Source organism: Gymnoscopelus braueri, assembly GCF_963280865.1.
Source record: "Gymnoscopelus braueri genome assembly, contig: SCAFFOLD_136, whole genome shotgun sequence".
Lineage (NCBI taxonomy): Eukaryota > Metazoa > Chordata > Actinopteri > Myctophiformes > Myctophidae > Gymnoscopelus > Gymnoscopelus braueri.
In genome coordinates, this window is record NW_027660718.1 from 50,246 (window position 1) to 66,282 (window position 16,037).

The window sequence follows — 16,037 nt, forward strand, 5'->3', positions numbered from 1 at the left end:
GTTATTTTCAACTACATTCAGGCAAGTTAATAAAACCCACACGTATTAATTTCTCATGTACTGTCGGAGCTCCGCGGCAGGTTAGGTAATTAATATAAGCCTGTGACATGTTCAAAATATAGACATGAACAAAGTCAGTCGGGATGGTCGGGATGTAGACTTGACAATTCCCCTCTTCAAAGTCGGCGCTTTGTAAAGACAGTGATGTCACTGAAATGCGACTACTTGTCTGTCTGCCGTCTCCCCTCTGCTCTGTTAACATTATGGGTAACCCATTCAAGTGGCAAATTCAATGTGAAACACATCATCTATTGAGAAAACAAGACAATATGTTGACAAAGACACCCCATACATTTGGATACATATTGTCATTCAAATCAATATCGTCTCCAGTTCATGTAGGATTATTTCAAAAGTAGGCTAAACTAAAGTTGATTACAGTGGCTTTTATGGGCTGGCCTGCAGTACACGTTCTCCCCTACTCTGAGTAGTTGTGCTGTCTCAATTGTGGGTGTGAAATTGTAGGCACTATAATCCACAAATTTCCGAGGGTGTTTACTGGGGAAGAGGGGGTGTGTGGATTATGGGCAACACTTCCTGTTGTCAGTCATTCAATTAATTTGAGTGATCCATGTCAGTAAACAATAACGTGGGGACACAACCTGACAGAAATAAAAAAAGGGTCATATTAGTCTGCCTACTTACCCTACAACACTGGTTCTCAAACTTTTTCATGTCAAGGACCCCCACAATGATATGTATTTGGCCGCGGGCCCCCATCTCAAATGTTGTTATATCTGCTATTTTTTGAATAGCCAAAGTTTAAAATATGGATAAAAGGGGTTGAAAAGATTGTCCGGGGTCCCCCGGACCCCACTTTGAGAACCAATGCCCTACAAGATCTCCCTCCACACTGCTGATTAATGATCAATGCGTTATTATCAAGCGCTGAAATCACTTTACGATGTAATCCCCATGCAGAGCCAGAGATTCAGGCGTCACAGCAGCAACAGCAGCCAGTCAGAATGAAACACGGGACAGGAGTTTGGCTACTGCTAAGAGAAAGTGTCAAGAGCCATTGATTATTAATTTGAATCAGCTTTGTGGAGAGACAGATATTGCAGGGTAAGTAGGCAGACTAATGTGATGTGACCCTTTATGAATTCTGTCAGGTTGTGTTCCCACATTATTATTGATGGCTCACTCAAATGAATTGAATTGAATGACAACAGGAAATGATGTCCATAATTCACTCAAGGCCTCATGGGACACTGGAAACTCAATACTCCAGTCTCTTCATTCCTCCCTGGGCCATAGGAGCGGCCACAGAAGAGCATTTATGTTGTTTAGTTTATTTTCTGTAACAGTAATCCTTTGTTGAGTTGGCCGTTTGTTAGCCATGCCAAAATATGTTGGAAACAGCCTTTCTTGTTTAATTTGTTTTTCTTGATTAATAAAGTCACTCATTGTCTCCGCCAGGCCGAAAGGCATGGCGAGAGAGTATGTTTTGCCCCCTGTCCGTCCGTCTGTGTCCGTCCGTGTGTCTGTCCGTCCGTCCGTCCGTGTGTCCGTGCGTCCGTCCGTCCGTGTGTCCGTCCGTCCGTCCGTCCGTCCGTCCGTCCGTCCGTCCGTCCTTCTGTCTGTGACCAAATAATCTCCGCCACCGTTTGCCCGGTCGCTGTGAAAATGTGCACACACACTCCCTGGATGCCACTGCAGAACCTCTGCTCCACATTTTTCAGATCAGCCTGTCATAGCGCCACCAAGAGGCCGACCTTTGCAAAACACATTTTTGGATATTACTTCTACAGATTTGGTCCAAACAAACGAATCGGTACACAGTATCTCTATAGTCATGTGATCAACACGGATCTGTCCGATTTTCCATATTCCATCCTGATTGGCTAAGATTGGCATCCAAAGTTTGCAGGATTGTTTCGTTAGAGCGTCACCAGGAGGCTGACTTTTACTCTTACTCCTTCAGATTCTGTCCAAAAAACACGCATATCGGTACACAGTATCTCTATAGTCATGTGATCAAGATGGATGTGTCAGATATTTCATATTCCATCCTACTTGCCTAACATTGCCTTACAAAGTTTGCAGGATAGGTCAGTTTTGAACAAAATTCCTCAAATCATGAACGCAGCGTGCGATTTCCGTGAAATTTTGTACGCACATTCCCACTAAGCCAAGGAAGAAATGCCCCCCTTTTCACATTGGCCTGTTATAGCGCCACCAGCAGGTCTAATTTAGCAAACCACATTTTTGGAACAAAATCATGAATGCAGTGTCTGATTGCTGTGAAAAGCCTAAGAACAAATGGGAACCCTTTTCACATTGGCCTATTATAGCGCCACCAGGAGGCCATAATAACCTACCTAACCTGGCGGAGACTTGTGCTCCGAGGAGCACTTTTTCTAGTTTCTTCTGCGTTAACCTCTGTGTTTCGTCGTTGCCTAGAGCCGGGCCATAACACACATGATTCCATTTTGACTATACAATTATGAATTTCACCACTCTACATCTACCCCGACATCAGAATATTTTACTTTATTTTTTATTAACATGTGGGCTCAATTTGTGATAACTCAGTGATACGGCTTGCTGGATCATTTTGTGTAGGACCATCAGGAGATGCAGTGTAGTGAGTGTCAACTGAAGAACAAATAGTAGATGGGTTTAGCTAGTTATAAAGTTAAAGAAAGTATTTGAGAAAAGGATGCAATTCATAATTAATGAGACAGTGGAAGGAATGTAAATACCTATAGGCTCATGCTTGAGCTACAGGAATTCAGATGCAGTGTCCTCTTAAAGTGAAATTACTTCTACACATCAAGGTGTAGTTCCAAGACTGCTGAGTATGAATGTAAACAAGTAAAACCTCATTGTATAGCTCTTATTCTCCGAATGTTCACCCTAAGATTAGGGACACTAGGGTTCAGGTGGTACAAACAGACTGACAGACAGACAGTCAGACAGGTCTTTTTCTTTGCTTTGCTCTTTATTTATTTATCAAACATTCAGAATATGGATCAAATCAACCATGCGACTTCCTTGGCTAATCCTAGGCATAATATAAAGATACAAAAATGCAATATAGACGCCTTTTAAGTTAGCCAAAGTCTACAACAATGGAAATTACACACCCAATCACAATACAATCACAGAAAACAGCCTCAAAAGATCTGCTATTTTCGTGATTTTGGACATTTGTCGAGAATTTTGTCGTTGTTGTTGTTGTTGCAGAAAATAGTCATCAATATCCAACGTCCTACGTGGCCGTCCATGCCACTTAAACGAAGCGCCGGCCCTCCAGACAGTCGGGAACATCACAAGGCTCGGATTGGCTCTTGGTTTGGAACTCTGGGAGCTCGCCACAGTTAACGTCAGGCTTTCCGTAGAAAGTTAAGCTGTCACTGGAAACAGAAACGCACACATAAGCACGCGCACACACAAACAAACAAACAAACAGTGTCCCCTTAACACATAGAAAAAGTGGATATAGGGCTACTAAAACCCATTGAGACCTGAAGCCGATTCTACATGTCTCCTAAATCTCAACAGTATTCTGAAAAACGTATGTTTCTATATCAGTGGTGCTCAAACCTTTTCACGTCAAGGACCCCCAAAATTATATGTATTTGGCCGCGGACCCCCATCAAAATATTTTGTTCCAGGGACCCCCCAGAAGCAAGGATTTGAGTTAAAAATGTTCGCTTTAAAAATATATATATTCAAAGATTTGCACACATTTTCACGATTTTTCAAAAATAGTAGATCTACAAGCTCGTAGCGCGGCACTCGGTGCCGCGCTATGAGCTTGTATATCTGCGATTTTTGAATAGCCCAAAGTGTAAAATAATGCTTTTTAGCTCAAATAAAAAAGTTACACAGTTCCAGGTCTTAATGGGTTAACACATAGAAAAAGTGGATATAGGGCTATTAAGTGAGTCCAAGTTAAGTTCTATTTTGTTGATTGTGAGTCAGTTTAGTTAGTTAGTGAGTGAGTGAGTTTCTTTACCTGTAGCCAGATGCTACGTAGTCAGCTTCACAGACTCTCTCCCTGAATCGTTTGGAGTTGAGGCTTCCACATGAAGGTCTACACTTGGACCAGTCTGACCAAGAGCCCCATTTACCTTTCACTGCAGACACACAGATGCAACTATGAATAACATGACTTTATTAACCGCATGAATTCTAGTGTGGGACATACCATAACATGGTGAACATTCAGCAAACTTATATGCAAACATTTGGCCAAAAAATTGCCAAACTACGAGCTTGCAACGCGTTGCAACGTGACACGTTGTGAGCATGTAGCATGGCGAAGAGATTTGACGCAAGAGGGGAAAAGGAGCGGATCAAGTATAGAGCCCTGGTGGACCCCTGCCAATGACGTATATAGAGTTTAACCACTTGAAACACTTGCATCCCTATTGTGGGGCTAACATGTGGTGAAAAGACAAAGAGCAGATCTACATACGCTATGCTTTGTGAGCTTTCAGATTCGGTATAGATACTGAAGTGCGAACAGGAGGGAGCCTAGCAAAGAGCCCTTGGGAATCCGGTCAACTAAGGGTTTAAGTGGTGAAGTTAACTATTGTCAATGTCCACATAAGAGCTGTTGCATAGCTGTACAGCTCAGCCATATCGTTGCAGACAGTGGAATTATTGTATTTGGAGCGTACTCAACATTAATAAAATGATTGATTAATACAAATCATAATTAAGGGGCTTTGTCACTGTCGGGGCTCTCACTTCCTCTCTGTAGGTGATGATGTAATCAGAAACTTTATGGAGTTTGAGCAGTTTATGTCCACACAGCCATGAGTAAACAGGGAAAAGGGTGTGTGTGTGTGCGTGTGCGTGTGCGTGTGCGTGTGTGTGTGTGTGTGTGTGTGTGTGTGTGTGTGTGTGCGTGCGTGCGTGTGTGTGTTTCTGTGTCTTACAATTACAACAGTTCTTAATATTGTAACAGGCTCGTGTTTCGGTGGTGTCTCCCACACAGGATCCATCATCCCCGTTGCGGATACAGCGGCGATCGCGACTCTGAGTTCCTGGAATTGGTTTGCACGTGATGTCCAGTCCTGGGAGCAGGCATTCTGACCATTCCGACCAGTCTGACCACACAGCGACATCAATCTCAGTGGCTGGACAGGTGGATAGACAGAGAAGTAGAGAGACAAAACGTAAACTTTAGTGTTGTTCATTGTAATATAATAAACACTAGAAAAGGCATTCATTGTCACAGATTGGTCCAAGACAGAGTAATGTTTCTGCAACATAATGACTCAACTTCTGGAGTAGCAAAAAGTGTGTTTTATAGACTACGTTTGGTACATTTAATTTGGGTTGGGAAAAACGTATGGACTATTTTTATTATTAGGTTTTTTTTTAATAGGTTGGTTAATCACTACAATATCTCAGGGTATTAAACTGTTTTGTTTAGTTTTGTTGTACTGACCGGTGAGGTCCTGCAGGTAGTCGTATTCGTATCCCAGATTCTTGGACAGCAAGTACTCGATGTTCCTGTAGATGGGCAGGAAGGGAACCATGTGGTAGCCGTAGTTGTGGCCAATGGGCGCGTTGGACTCGGGGTAGTCTTCGTAGATTGGCAGATGCTTCCTCAGCCAACGTTCCATGAGACTGGAGCAGGAGGAGGAGGGATAGACGGAGAGAGAGAGCGAGAAAGACAGACAGTTTGTCAGAATAGGCTCTATGCACAGCAGCCATATTGTGAAGAAATTCACAGGTGTTGCCAATGATACTAATGAAGGCTCCGTTCCCTTCTGGTCAAACAGAGTCAGGGTGCTGATGTTGTGCACGTTGGCTCACTGGAAACATTCTGCAACACCAGTGGGTCTAAAATTGGGGTTCAGGGACCCTCATAGTTCCTTGAGGGGGTTGTGTAACTCTGAGAGTGTACAAATGGATCCATTTGTACACTCTCAGAGTTATGGTGGTCGTGGAAATTAAAAAGTCTGAGAACCACTGTGCTACACTAAATGGAACAGAGCCTTCATTAGTATCATTGGTAACACCTGTGAAGGAAGTGATAATATGGCTGCTGGGCATAGAGCCTAAAGCAATATCAATAAACCATATTCACACGGCGGCCATGTTCCTATTAAGTCAATGAAGTGCCACCCCGTTTCCACGGCAACGGGTTGGCACTTTCAATGTTAAATTCCAATATGGCCGCCGTGTGAATATGGTCTATAGCATTGCGCGTGTGTGTGTGTGTGTGTGTGTGTGTGTGTGTGTGTGTGTGTGTGTGTGTGTGTGTGTGTGTGTGTGTGTGTGTGTGTGTGTGTGCATTTCTATGAATGTATATATGTATATATATTGTATATGTTTGTATATATATTGTGTACGTGTGTGTATCAATGTGAAGTGAATTAATTTTGTGGAAGAGAGTCAGCACGTTGGGGCATGAGTGTGTTTAATGCGTGTGCTACTGTATATGTGAATGTGTGCAGAGCCATGTGTTTGTGTGAAATACTCAAGATGCCATGCTTATGTGAGTGTGTACACACATGTAGTAAGTGCTTACTGTAAGTATTCATGTTGCTGTGGTGTGCAAATGTGTGTGTGTGTGTGTGTGTGTGTGTGTGTGTGTGTGTGTGTGTGTGTGTGTGTGTGTGTGTGTGTGTGTGTGTGTGCTATACGGCACCTGTCTATGAAGGCGTGGTGCAGGAAGAATAACGGGTCGTTGGCTGTGGCTTCGATGATCGACATGGTGCCGTTCAAGAAGTTGTGCACGAGGTTGTGCATGTAGCCTTGACCGTCGGCCACCTTGCCTGTCTTTGGACTGGTAAAACCTGCAGCAGAATGCAACAAACAGAGTTAGAGGAGATGTCAAGGGGAGAGATAGAGAGCGCGTTCAATGGAACTTACGTAATATATTATATAGTTTATTTTCTGCCAGTATCGCAATGAAAACTCGCTTTAAAGAAAAAGATACCATGATACCAAGTACATAATACATTTAAAAAAAGACATGAATGTCATATTATAATTCAAATCTTAGTGTTTTTCCAACTATTTGTGGGCCCACTTGCAATACCCTCACGGCCCACAGGGGGGCCCCAGCCCACAGGTTGACCGTACCCTCCAGCATGTTCCTGAAGCTCAGCTCAGAGGTGCGGTTGAAGGGAGCCGTGTCGTACTTGGTGAACGCCATCATGAGCTCCACCTCGGCCTCCGACGGCATCCGCTGGTACTTGTCATCGTTGCCCGGGTTACGCAGCAGGAGGCCCTCCCTTTTGCCGTCGCACAACCTCCGATCTTTGATGTAGGTTTCTGGGAGGGTGCAGACTCCCTGTACACACACACACACACACACACACACACACACACACACACACACACACACACACACACGCACACGCACACGCACACGCACACGCACACGCACACGCACACACACAGATATACAGGGCTTAGGAGCTCATACAGCAGATAAAGAAAAGCACTACAGGATACAGAGTTGTATTGGCATCAAAATGTACTTAAGGTACCAAAAGTAAAAGTACTAAAATGTTTGAAAATAGCAGATCTACGAGCTCACAACACGTCACGTAGTTCTATTAAGAATGGAAAGTACACTATTAGTACACTACTGCTAGTTGTCTTACCTTCCATTTGGAGAAGGGAGAAGCGGGACTGATGAGGTTGGGGTCCTCGGGGTCCTGTCCGCCCATGAGATCATCGGTGCACACGTCACATTCGGTCTTGCCTCTCCAGTCCCAGTAGGGGATGGCGAAGTCGGTATCGTTGGTCAACTTCTTCATCTCATTCTCGAAGAACAGCAGCTCCACGCGATGCCAGATTGGGAAGGCTGAAGCCATGTGGGCAAAGTCAATCTTCTCCCATATCTCCCCTCCCTCGAGGAAGGTGGGGTGGGTCACGTAGTAATGGATCCAGGCGAACAGGTCGATGGTGGTGACGTCGGCAAACATGGGGTTCTCGCCGTTCACGCCCATCTCCTCCCTTGTTCCTGTGGCGATGACATAGTCGGCGTTGACGGTGTTCTTCGCCAGGTCAAAGTAGTCGACCAACTTCTTTTTCTCGTCGGCATCCAGCTTCATGACGTTCTTGCGCATGTGGTTATTGTAAGTGGAGCAGGTAGGGCCATAGTAGCCGAATCTGCACTCTCCGCAGTCGAAGCCGCCAAAGCGTCCAAAACAGCTGCAGGTCCTGTTGAAGAACCCTAGTGGCCATTTCTCTCTGTCATCTTTGCCGCTGTAAGGGTACTGTTTCGAAACGGGCGACTCTGATACCCTCACGTCGGCACATTTGCCACGGCCGGATTTAATACCACAGACCGAGCCGTCGCCTTCCCACACTGGGCAGCACTCTTTGGTCCGCAGCCCCTCTGAGTTGGCACATGGCCGGGGGAACTGGCATAAGCCGGACCCTACTAAAAGCAGCAGGCTTACGGACACACACAGGCTCCTCATGATGAACCTGCAACGATTAGCGAGCTAGAAGCTAATGATCCTGTATCTGTCTCGCTTCCTTTTAAACTGCTCAGGCTCTGTCCCGCCCATGGGCGGTGATATGAGGAAAAACGGTTCTATAATGATGTTGTGAAATGAGCAAACTGACCTTTTCCCACTACAGAAGTCTTGGTTATTACGGGTCCCCAATCAAAGCTCAACTTTGAGCCCCCCCTGCCCAGAGCCAATGAGATAGACAGAGGTGCATCAATGAGGGCTCAGAAACACCACAGTTCATGTGTTTCATCAAGTTATTTGTTTTTTATAAAAGGTATTGTTTTAGTTAAGTTTTTAGTAGTTTTAGTTTAGTTAGATTTAGTTTTTTACAGTTATACAGTAGTGTTTTGAACTATACTGTAGTGTTTGGCAATTGGAACTATACAGTAGTGTTTTGAACTATAGCCTACTGTAGTGTTTGGAAATATTGCTCACCTGGTGGCAAGCGTTACTTCTTGTTCTTGTTGTGCAGTCTAAGCACACAGTAACAGATTCCAAATCACCTGCAATTCTGTTCTGGTAATACATGACTGATTATTGAATATTATATGAATATTCTTTGATGATCCACCATTGCTTTGAAATAATTGGCCCGATGGAGTGAACGAAGAAAAGGAATTAACAATCAGACATTGTGGATTACAGAGAAATTTGAAAGACCGAAATTTGTTCAGATGGTTGTTCGTATGTGAACATCCTGAATCAGTCCTTGGAGCCAAGTTTGAGAACCACTATTCACATTTATTATCATGCCGAGTTTTAAGATTAAGGTTACGATAAAAGCAGAATAAATACACCCTAGTTGACACACCTCCAATGTGTTGTCTTAAAAAAGACAACAGAGTGTATTTATTGCAGCATTAAAGATTTAATCAAATAAAAAAACATAACAATAATATGCAATAGGCCTATTAAGCTCTCACATTCAAAACCGTGGGGAAAATAATATAAAGTCAGCATTACTGTGTTAGCATCAGCGAGCCCACAATAAACCATACATAGGCTATAGCAGCAGTTATTAAGAACATACAACACCAGTCATTTTAATCAAATTCCAACTCCTCCTCCTTTCATGACTGATATAACTGGAGATATCCCACTAGACAGTTACCCTGATTCTAACCAGTTCTGCACTATTTGCATGCATGACCTACATGCTACGCACCAAGTAGTTAGGCGCTGTCTGTCTGTCTGTCTGTCTGTCTGTCTGTCTGTCTGTCTGTCTGTCTGTCTGTCTGTCTGTCTGTCTGTCTGTCTGTCTGTCTGTCTGTCTGTCTGTCTGTCTGTCTGTCTGTCTGTCTGTCTGTCTGTCTGTCTGTCTGTCTGTCTGTCTGTCTGTCTGTCTGTCTCTCTCTCTCTCTCTCTCTCTCTCTCTCTCTCTCTCTCTCTCTCTCTCTCTCTCTCTCTCTCTCTCTCTCTCTCTCTCTCTCTCTCTCTCTCTCTCTCTCTCTCTCTCTCTCTCTCTCTCTCTCTCTCTCTCTCTCTCTCTCCCTCTCCCTCTCCCTCTCCCTCTTCCCTCTCCCTCTCCCTCTCTCTCTCTCTCTCTCTCTCTCTCTCTCTCTCTCTCTGTCTATCTGTCTCTCTCTCAGGATGGTTGACTATTGGTATGGCTATACTTTGCTTTAGATTATTCCTTTCTTGTATTACATAATATTATTAGTAGTAGTACTAATAATTTTTTTTTATCATATTTTCTCTGATCGTTTATTTTACACTGTCGATGAAGGTTGAAGCTCAATAATTTCACTGCTTACAGTATAATGCAGTTATATGTTTGTGTTAATAAACTCCTTGAACCTTGAAATGGTGCTGTAGGGTCTTTTTTGATCAGCACTTTTTTCCCCTTTTTTGCAAACATAACTGTTTGCAAAAGATTATGAAAGGAAAAGACAAACAGACCTTTAGCCACTCAAAGAAAAAAACAAGTACAAATCTTACTGTACACGAACACGAAGGACCTCAGTGATCCTTTCATGGAAGCCAGACTGTGTGTCTGTGTGTACAGAGAGTTCATGTGGTTTAAACATCATCCGTCCACGTGTGTCACGTAGACAGTAACATGTCCCTCCATGGCTGGGTTATCGGCAGTCAAATGGCTCTAAAAAGCCCTCTATGTTCTAAAGTTGGGGCCTTTTTTTTTTCGTTCAAGGTTTCTTTAATTTATATTCTCACATACAGGCAGTGGTGGAAAAAGTACTCAAATGTTTTACTTAAGTAAAAGTATCAATACTGCAATGTAGTACTCTGTTACAAGTAAAAGTCCGGAATTCAAAACTTAAAACGTAAAAGTACAAAAGTAATGGAATCAAAATGTACTAAAATGTTTGAAAATAGCGGAAAATAGCAGATCTACAAGCTCACAACGCGTCGCAGTTTTATGGGTCATTAATGTCAGCAGCATTCATCCTCTCTATGTTAAAAAAGGTTGCCAGATCAAAGTAGGGGCCTTTTGACATGAAGTGCCATGTTTTTATTTTCTTGAGATATCAACATAAAATGTAATTACAAGTATGACTCCTATCAAAAGAAAATATTTCCAAAAGATTTAGATTTCCCCATATACATACTCTTTTCTTCTTCTTTTATTAGACTCAGAGCTACAACCGTACCTCCCAGACTCCCTCTCCAGCCAGAGTTTGAATAAATGTAGAATTATGTGCAGGATGTAATTTACATACAGATGTGAGGTGGATATTGCTGACGTAACGTAATGTTTTTCCTTTTTTACGATCATTTTCTTTTGTCCATGTGGTGAAATGAACGGTAACTAAAGACCCATGAGGGAGATCTGAAGCCGATTCTACATGTCTCCTAAATCCCAACAGTTTTCTGAAAAACGTATGTTTCTATATCAGTGGTGCTCAATCTTTTTCATGTCAAGGACCCCCAAAATGATGTGTATTTGGCCGCCTACCCCCATCAAAATATTTTGTTCCAGGGACCCCCAGAAGCAAAGATTTGAGTTAAAAATGTTCGCTTTAAAAATATATTCAAAGATTTGCACACATTTTCACGATTTTTCAAAAATAGCAGATCTACAAGCTCGTAGCGCGGCACTCGGTGCCGCGCTATGAGCTTGTATATCTGCTATTTTTGAATAGCCCAAAGTGTAAAATAATGCTTTTTTAGCTCAAATCAAAAAATGACACAGTTCCAGGTCTTAATGGGTTAAAACTGAACCAGCCTTGTACCTTAGTTGTGTGTTAAACGTTATGTTGGGTGTGAATTGTTTCGTATTGTACTGTTTGTCCCTGTATGTAAGAAAAAGAAAAGGGCATGAGTCTTACTGTATCTGCATTTGCTACAACTACCCTACTACAGTACTATCTATGCTGAATAACATATAACACATAAATACAAAAAGATGTGAGGGGACTTACTTTAATTGATTTCATTTAATTTATATCTATGTTTTTAAAGAAGAATCCTCTCCCTCACACTTATGCCAGTGGGCCCGGGTGAAACAAGCGGTTGGATGCTCATATCCCCCGACAGGTATGGTCTAGTTTATATAAACGTAATAAAATGTACAAACAGTAAATCAGTAGTGTGTGTAGTGTAGTGTAGTGCATAATTGTGTGAGAAAAGACCAAATATAAACAAAACCTTGATTATGCTCCCAGAAGTAAATTATTTGCTTTATTTTATGGCTATTTATAAGCTTTTACACACTGTAGATATGTCAAGCTCTGTTTCTGTCACTTTTTACACCTACAAGAGCAGCTGAGTACAAATAACAATGTACAGTCACAGTGGATTGTTCCATGGTCTATATTATTCTTCATATGCAATGAATAACACATTAAAGTCATTTTGTATGATGGAAATATGATCTATTGAATTTGTTTAATGTCTTGATAAAATATAAAATGAGGATAATAAATGTACGTTCATTGCCTGGTTATCGTCGGTGAAATGGCTTCTAACCTTTGTAGGGGGGAGGTGGAGTGGTGTAAAGTAACTAAGTACATTTACTCAAGTAGCCTACTGTACTTCAATATTGAGGTATTTTTTACTTTATTGGAGTATTTCCAATTTTCAGTACTTTTACTTCTACTCCACTACATCTCAGAGGCAAATATTGTACTTTTACTCCACTACAATCACTTGAAAACTTTAGTTACTGATTACTTTGTAGATTTTGATGATTATTACAAAACACACATTAACCACTTCAGCCCTATATACATTTTGGCCATTTGAAAATAGCCGATCTACAAGCTCACAATGCGTTGCGATGCGACGCATGAGCTTGTAGATCTGCTATTTTCAAAATATTTGTATTTAGGAAAACTTGTGAAATGGGACATTCTGCATAGTGATTACTTTTACTTTTGGTACTTTAAGTAAATTTGTATGCCAATACTTTTGTACTTTTACTCAAGCAAATTTTGAATTCCGGACTTTTACTTGTAACAGTATTTCTACATTGCAGCATTCATACATTTACTTAAGTACAATATTTGAGTACTTTTTCCACCACTGGGGAGGTGTGTGCTGCTTGATTTATTTATGCAACTGTGCTACAACCAATGCAATAAGAAACAGGCCCCACTATTGAACAGCGGACAGTTTTAACCTCATCTTGCATGTCCAATGAGTCCATTTGTCTAAAAGTATATTTGACCATATCTTTATTTATTTTAGTTTTTTTTAATACATTTGTCTGTATTTTTAATATACGTTTGCACATAAGCTATTGGTATTTAAGTATTTTTAGTTTTTTACTGCTATTTTCGCTTTAAAAAAATTCAACAACAAGGCAATTCAATGTGCTTTTACATAAAGCTAAAATGACAGTGCAGAAGAATGAAATAAAATAAGAAACTCAATGAAAGGCAGTGGCAAAAAGAAAGGTTTTTAGCTGTGATTTAGAGGAACTAATATTGGCAGAAGACCTGCAGTTTTCTGGGAATTTGTTCCAGACATGGTGGTGCATAAAACCTCAATGCTGCTTCTCCACGACATGCCAAAAAACAGGGACAGCGGGCCGGTGGTGTAAAGTAACTAAGTACATTTACTCAAGTACCGTACTTAGGCAAAGTACAATTTGAGGTACTTTTACTTTACTGGAGTATTTTCAATTGTCTGTACTTTTACTTCTACTCCACTACATCTCAGAGGCAAATATTGTACTTTTACTCCACTACAATTATTAGAAAACTTTAGTTAGCCTACTAGTTACTTTGTAGATTATTATTACAAAACATACATTAACCACTTCAGCCCTATATACATTTCGGCCATTTGAAAACAGAATCTACAAGCCATTTTGATGCCAATACTTTTGTACTTTCACTCAAGTACATTTAGAATTCCGGACTTTTACTTGTAACAGAGTATTTCTATATTGCAGTATTGATACTTTTACTTAAGTACAAAATGTGAGTACTTTTTCCACCACTGACAGCGGGTTCAAAGTGGTTAATGAATGTATGTATGGTTGCAGAGAAGAAAACATGCGTCTATGTGTGTCACATGTAGATGGACAGCTGTGGATTGAGATGCACTTAGCACTGATGTGAAATCTGGAAGAAAAAAATAAATGCTCAGAGGTGCAGAATATCTGTATGTCAGGAATGAGTAGCAGGTAGGGCCAAAAAGCAGAGGTAGGCAGAAGTGTTCAAATCAAAGGATTTGTTAAATAAATTGAGGTTTCCAAAAGCAGGTAACAGTAGGCATCAAGGACTAAACATAAACTCAAGTGTCACAGGTCTATGGTCTAGCAAAAAAACATTGTAAACACAGGGTTTAAATAGACAGGGGAATAACAGGACGCAGGTGAACTCAACAGACAATCAACACTAGGATAGGCTGGGGGACTAAGAGGACACAGGTGGAACCACAGACAAATCACAAGACTGGTTAGACAAGGCAGGTACAGAATTACAGGGACAGACAGGAAACAATTGGAACGATAATACATAATAAGAGTACAGAAAACCAAGACAAAAAGGCAACAGAGTAACAACAATGCAAGACAAATACAGAACATAATGAACAACGGCCTAAACAGGCCTAAAGAACAGCCCTTAAGAGTCCAACACCATATGGGCATTCAAGGTCCAAGGGCTGTGGGGCGGCGGAGCGTGACAAAATAAAGTCGGTGGCAATTCATGGGACCCCAAATGATGACCCCTGATTGTGTTTCCACACGGCTGCTCCCACTGTAAGTCTATGAAGAAGGAGTGTTTCCATCTAATGACATTTAACTCAACCCCAAGAGCAAAGACGCCATCTGCTGGCCGTTGGAGTTCACTGACTATGACAGCAAAGTGAGAGACTTCAGGATTGTGCATCCTCCTATGGCATTCACACACACACACACACACACACACACACACACACACACACACACACACACACACACACACACACACACACACACACACACACACACACACACACACACACACACACACACACACACACTTTAGATCTGCTTTATAACTCTATCACACATATAACATTATGTTCAGGCAAAGACAATCAATCACAAGTCGTCTCAGCAAGGCCAGAAACACCTTATAAACAGCCTCTGGAAGGCACAAAAAGCCAAAAATATAACAAAACAACAACAACAACAAGAAGACGACGACATGGCCACCATCATTATTAGAAGGTGATTGCATTGGTCTATTTTTGCTAAGACTAGAAACAAAATTGAAATACTGTGGCAGTAGATGGAGCAAGTAGCTGAGGGCAACTGCTATTTTAACATGCTTTAACAATATTATCTAGCCTTTTGGCACTCTAACATTTAAGTATTCCGTTAATTTAAAGGTGTTTAATATTTTCAATTCACTCTTTGGGGCTCTAAAGATCCAACCTGTGGTTGTGCAAACAAACAGAAAATGAAAGCAAAGAAAATATTATGAGGGAGGGGGGAAAAGACAGACTTTATGTTGAATGGTTTTGATTTAAAGGCCTTTTGAGGAGTTCGAGTATAGCTTGAGAGCTAAACATATAGGCTACCAATAGGCTACCCAAACACATTAGTGCTTGGGGCACATTAGTGTAATCAGGGCACCAATGCGCTCAAAGCACATTAGAGCCCAATGTGCTTTTACAGAGGGCATCTCCGTCCCATGCACGCGCACATGCGTACAAGTAATAGGTGTTGCAGTCTCTCTGCTTTCATTTCTGCTTGTGTTGCAGGGCTCGTGCACGAACGTGCACGGCATAAAATGCTGCACACTTATTTCCTATTATATTCCAATAATTAATCAAATATAACGATACACATAAGAATGACTATATAGCATTGAAACATTACAGCATGTGCATTGTGCAAGCAGCATGTGTAGTAATAGCTATAAGTAGATATTTGATAAAGTGCACGTCTATGCATCAGCTCGGCGCTGAAAGCACACACAATGTTATGACGTGGGTACTAACATCTAGACCTCTGAGCCTTCCGTTCTTGATATGAACATTGACCACAGTTTGTTTCCTTCACACACACGAACACAACCACACACACACACACACACACACACACACACACACACACACACACACACACACACACACACA

At 41.6% G+C, this 16,037-nt stretch overlaps 1 protein-coding gene across 1 annotated transcript; it reads right to left on the reverse strand.

The window, feature by feature from the left end:
* Positions 1–3,295: 3,295 nt before the first annotated feature.
* On the reverse strand, positions 3,296–8,465 carry LOC308081274 (tyrosinase-like; the record flags this gene model as incomplete). Its single annotated transcript, XM_080457660.1, has 7 exons — positions 3,296–3,419; positions 4,025–4,145; positions 4,959–5,153; positions 5,468–5,649; positions 6,677–6,824; positions 7,114–7,324; positions 7,641–8,465. The coding sequence occupies 7 exons, from the start codon at positions 8,463–8,465 to the stop codon at positions 3,296–3,298; spliced, it is 1,806 nt and encodes a 601-aa protein (XP_080313786.1).
* Between the last annotated feature and the right edge of the window lie 7,572 nt (positions 8,466–16,037).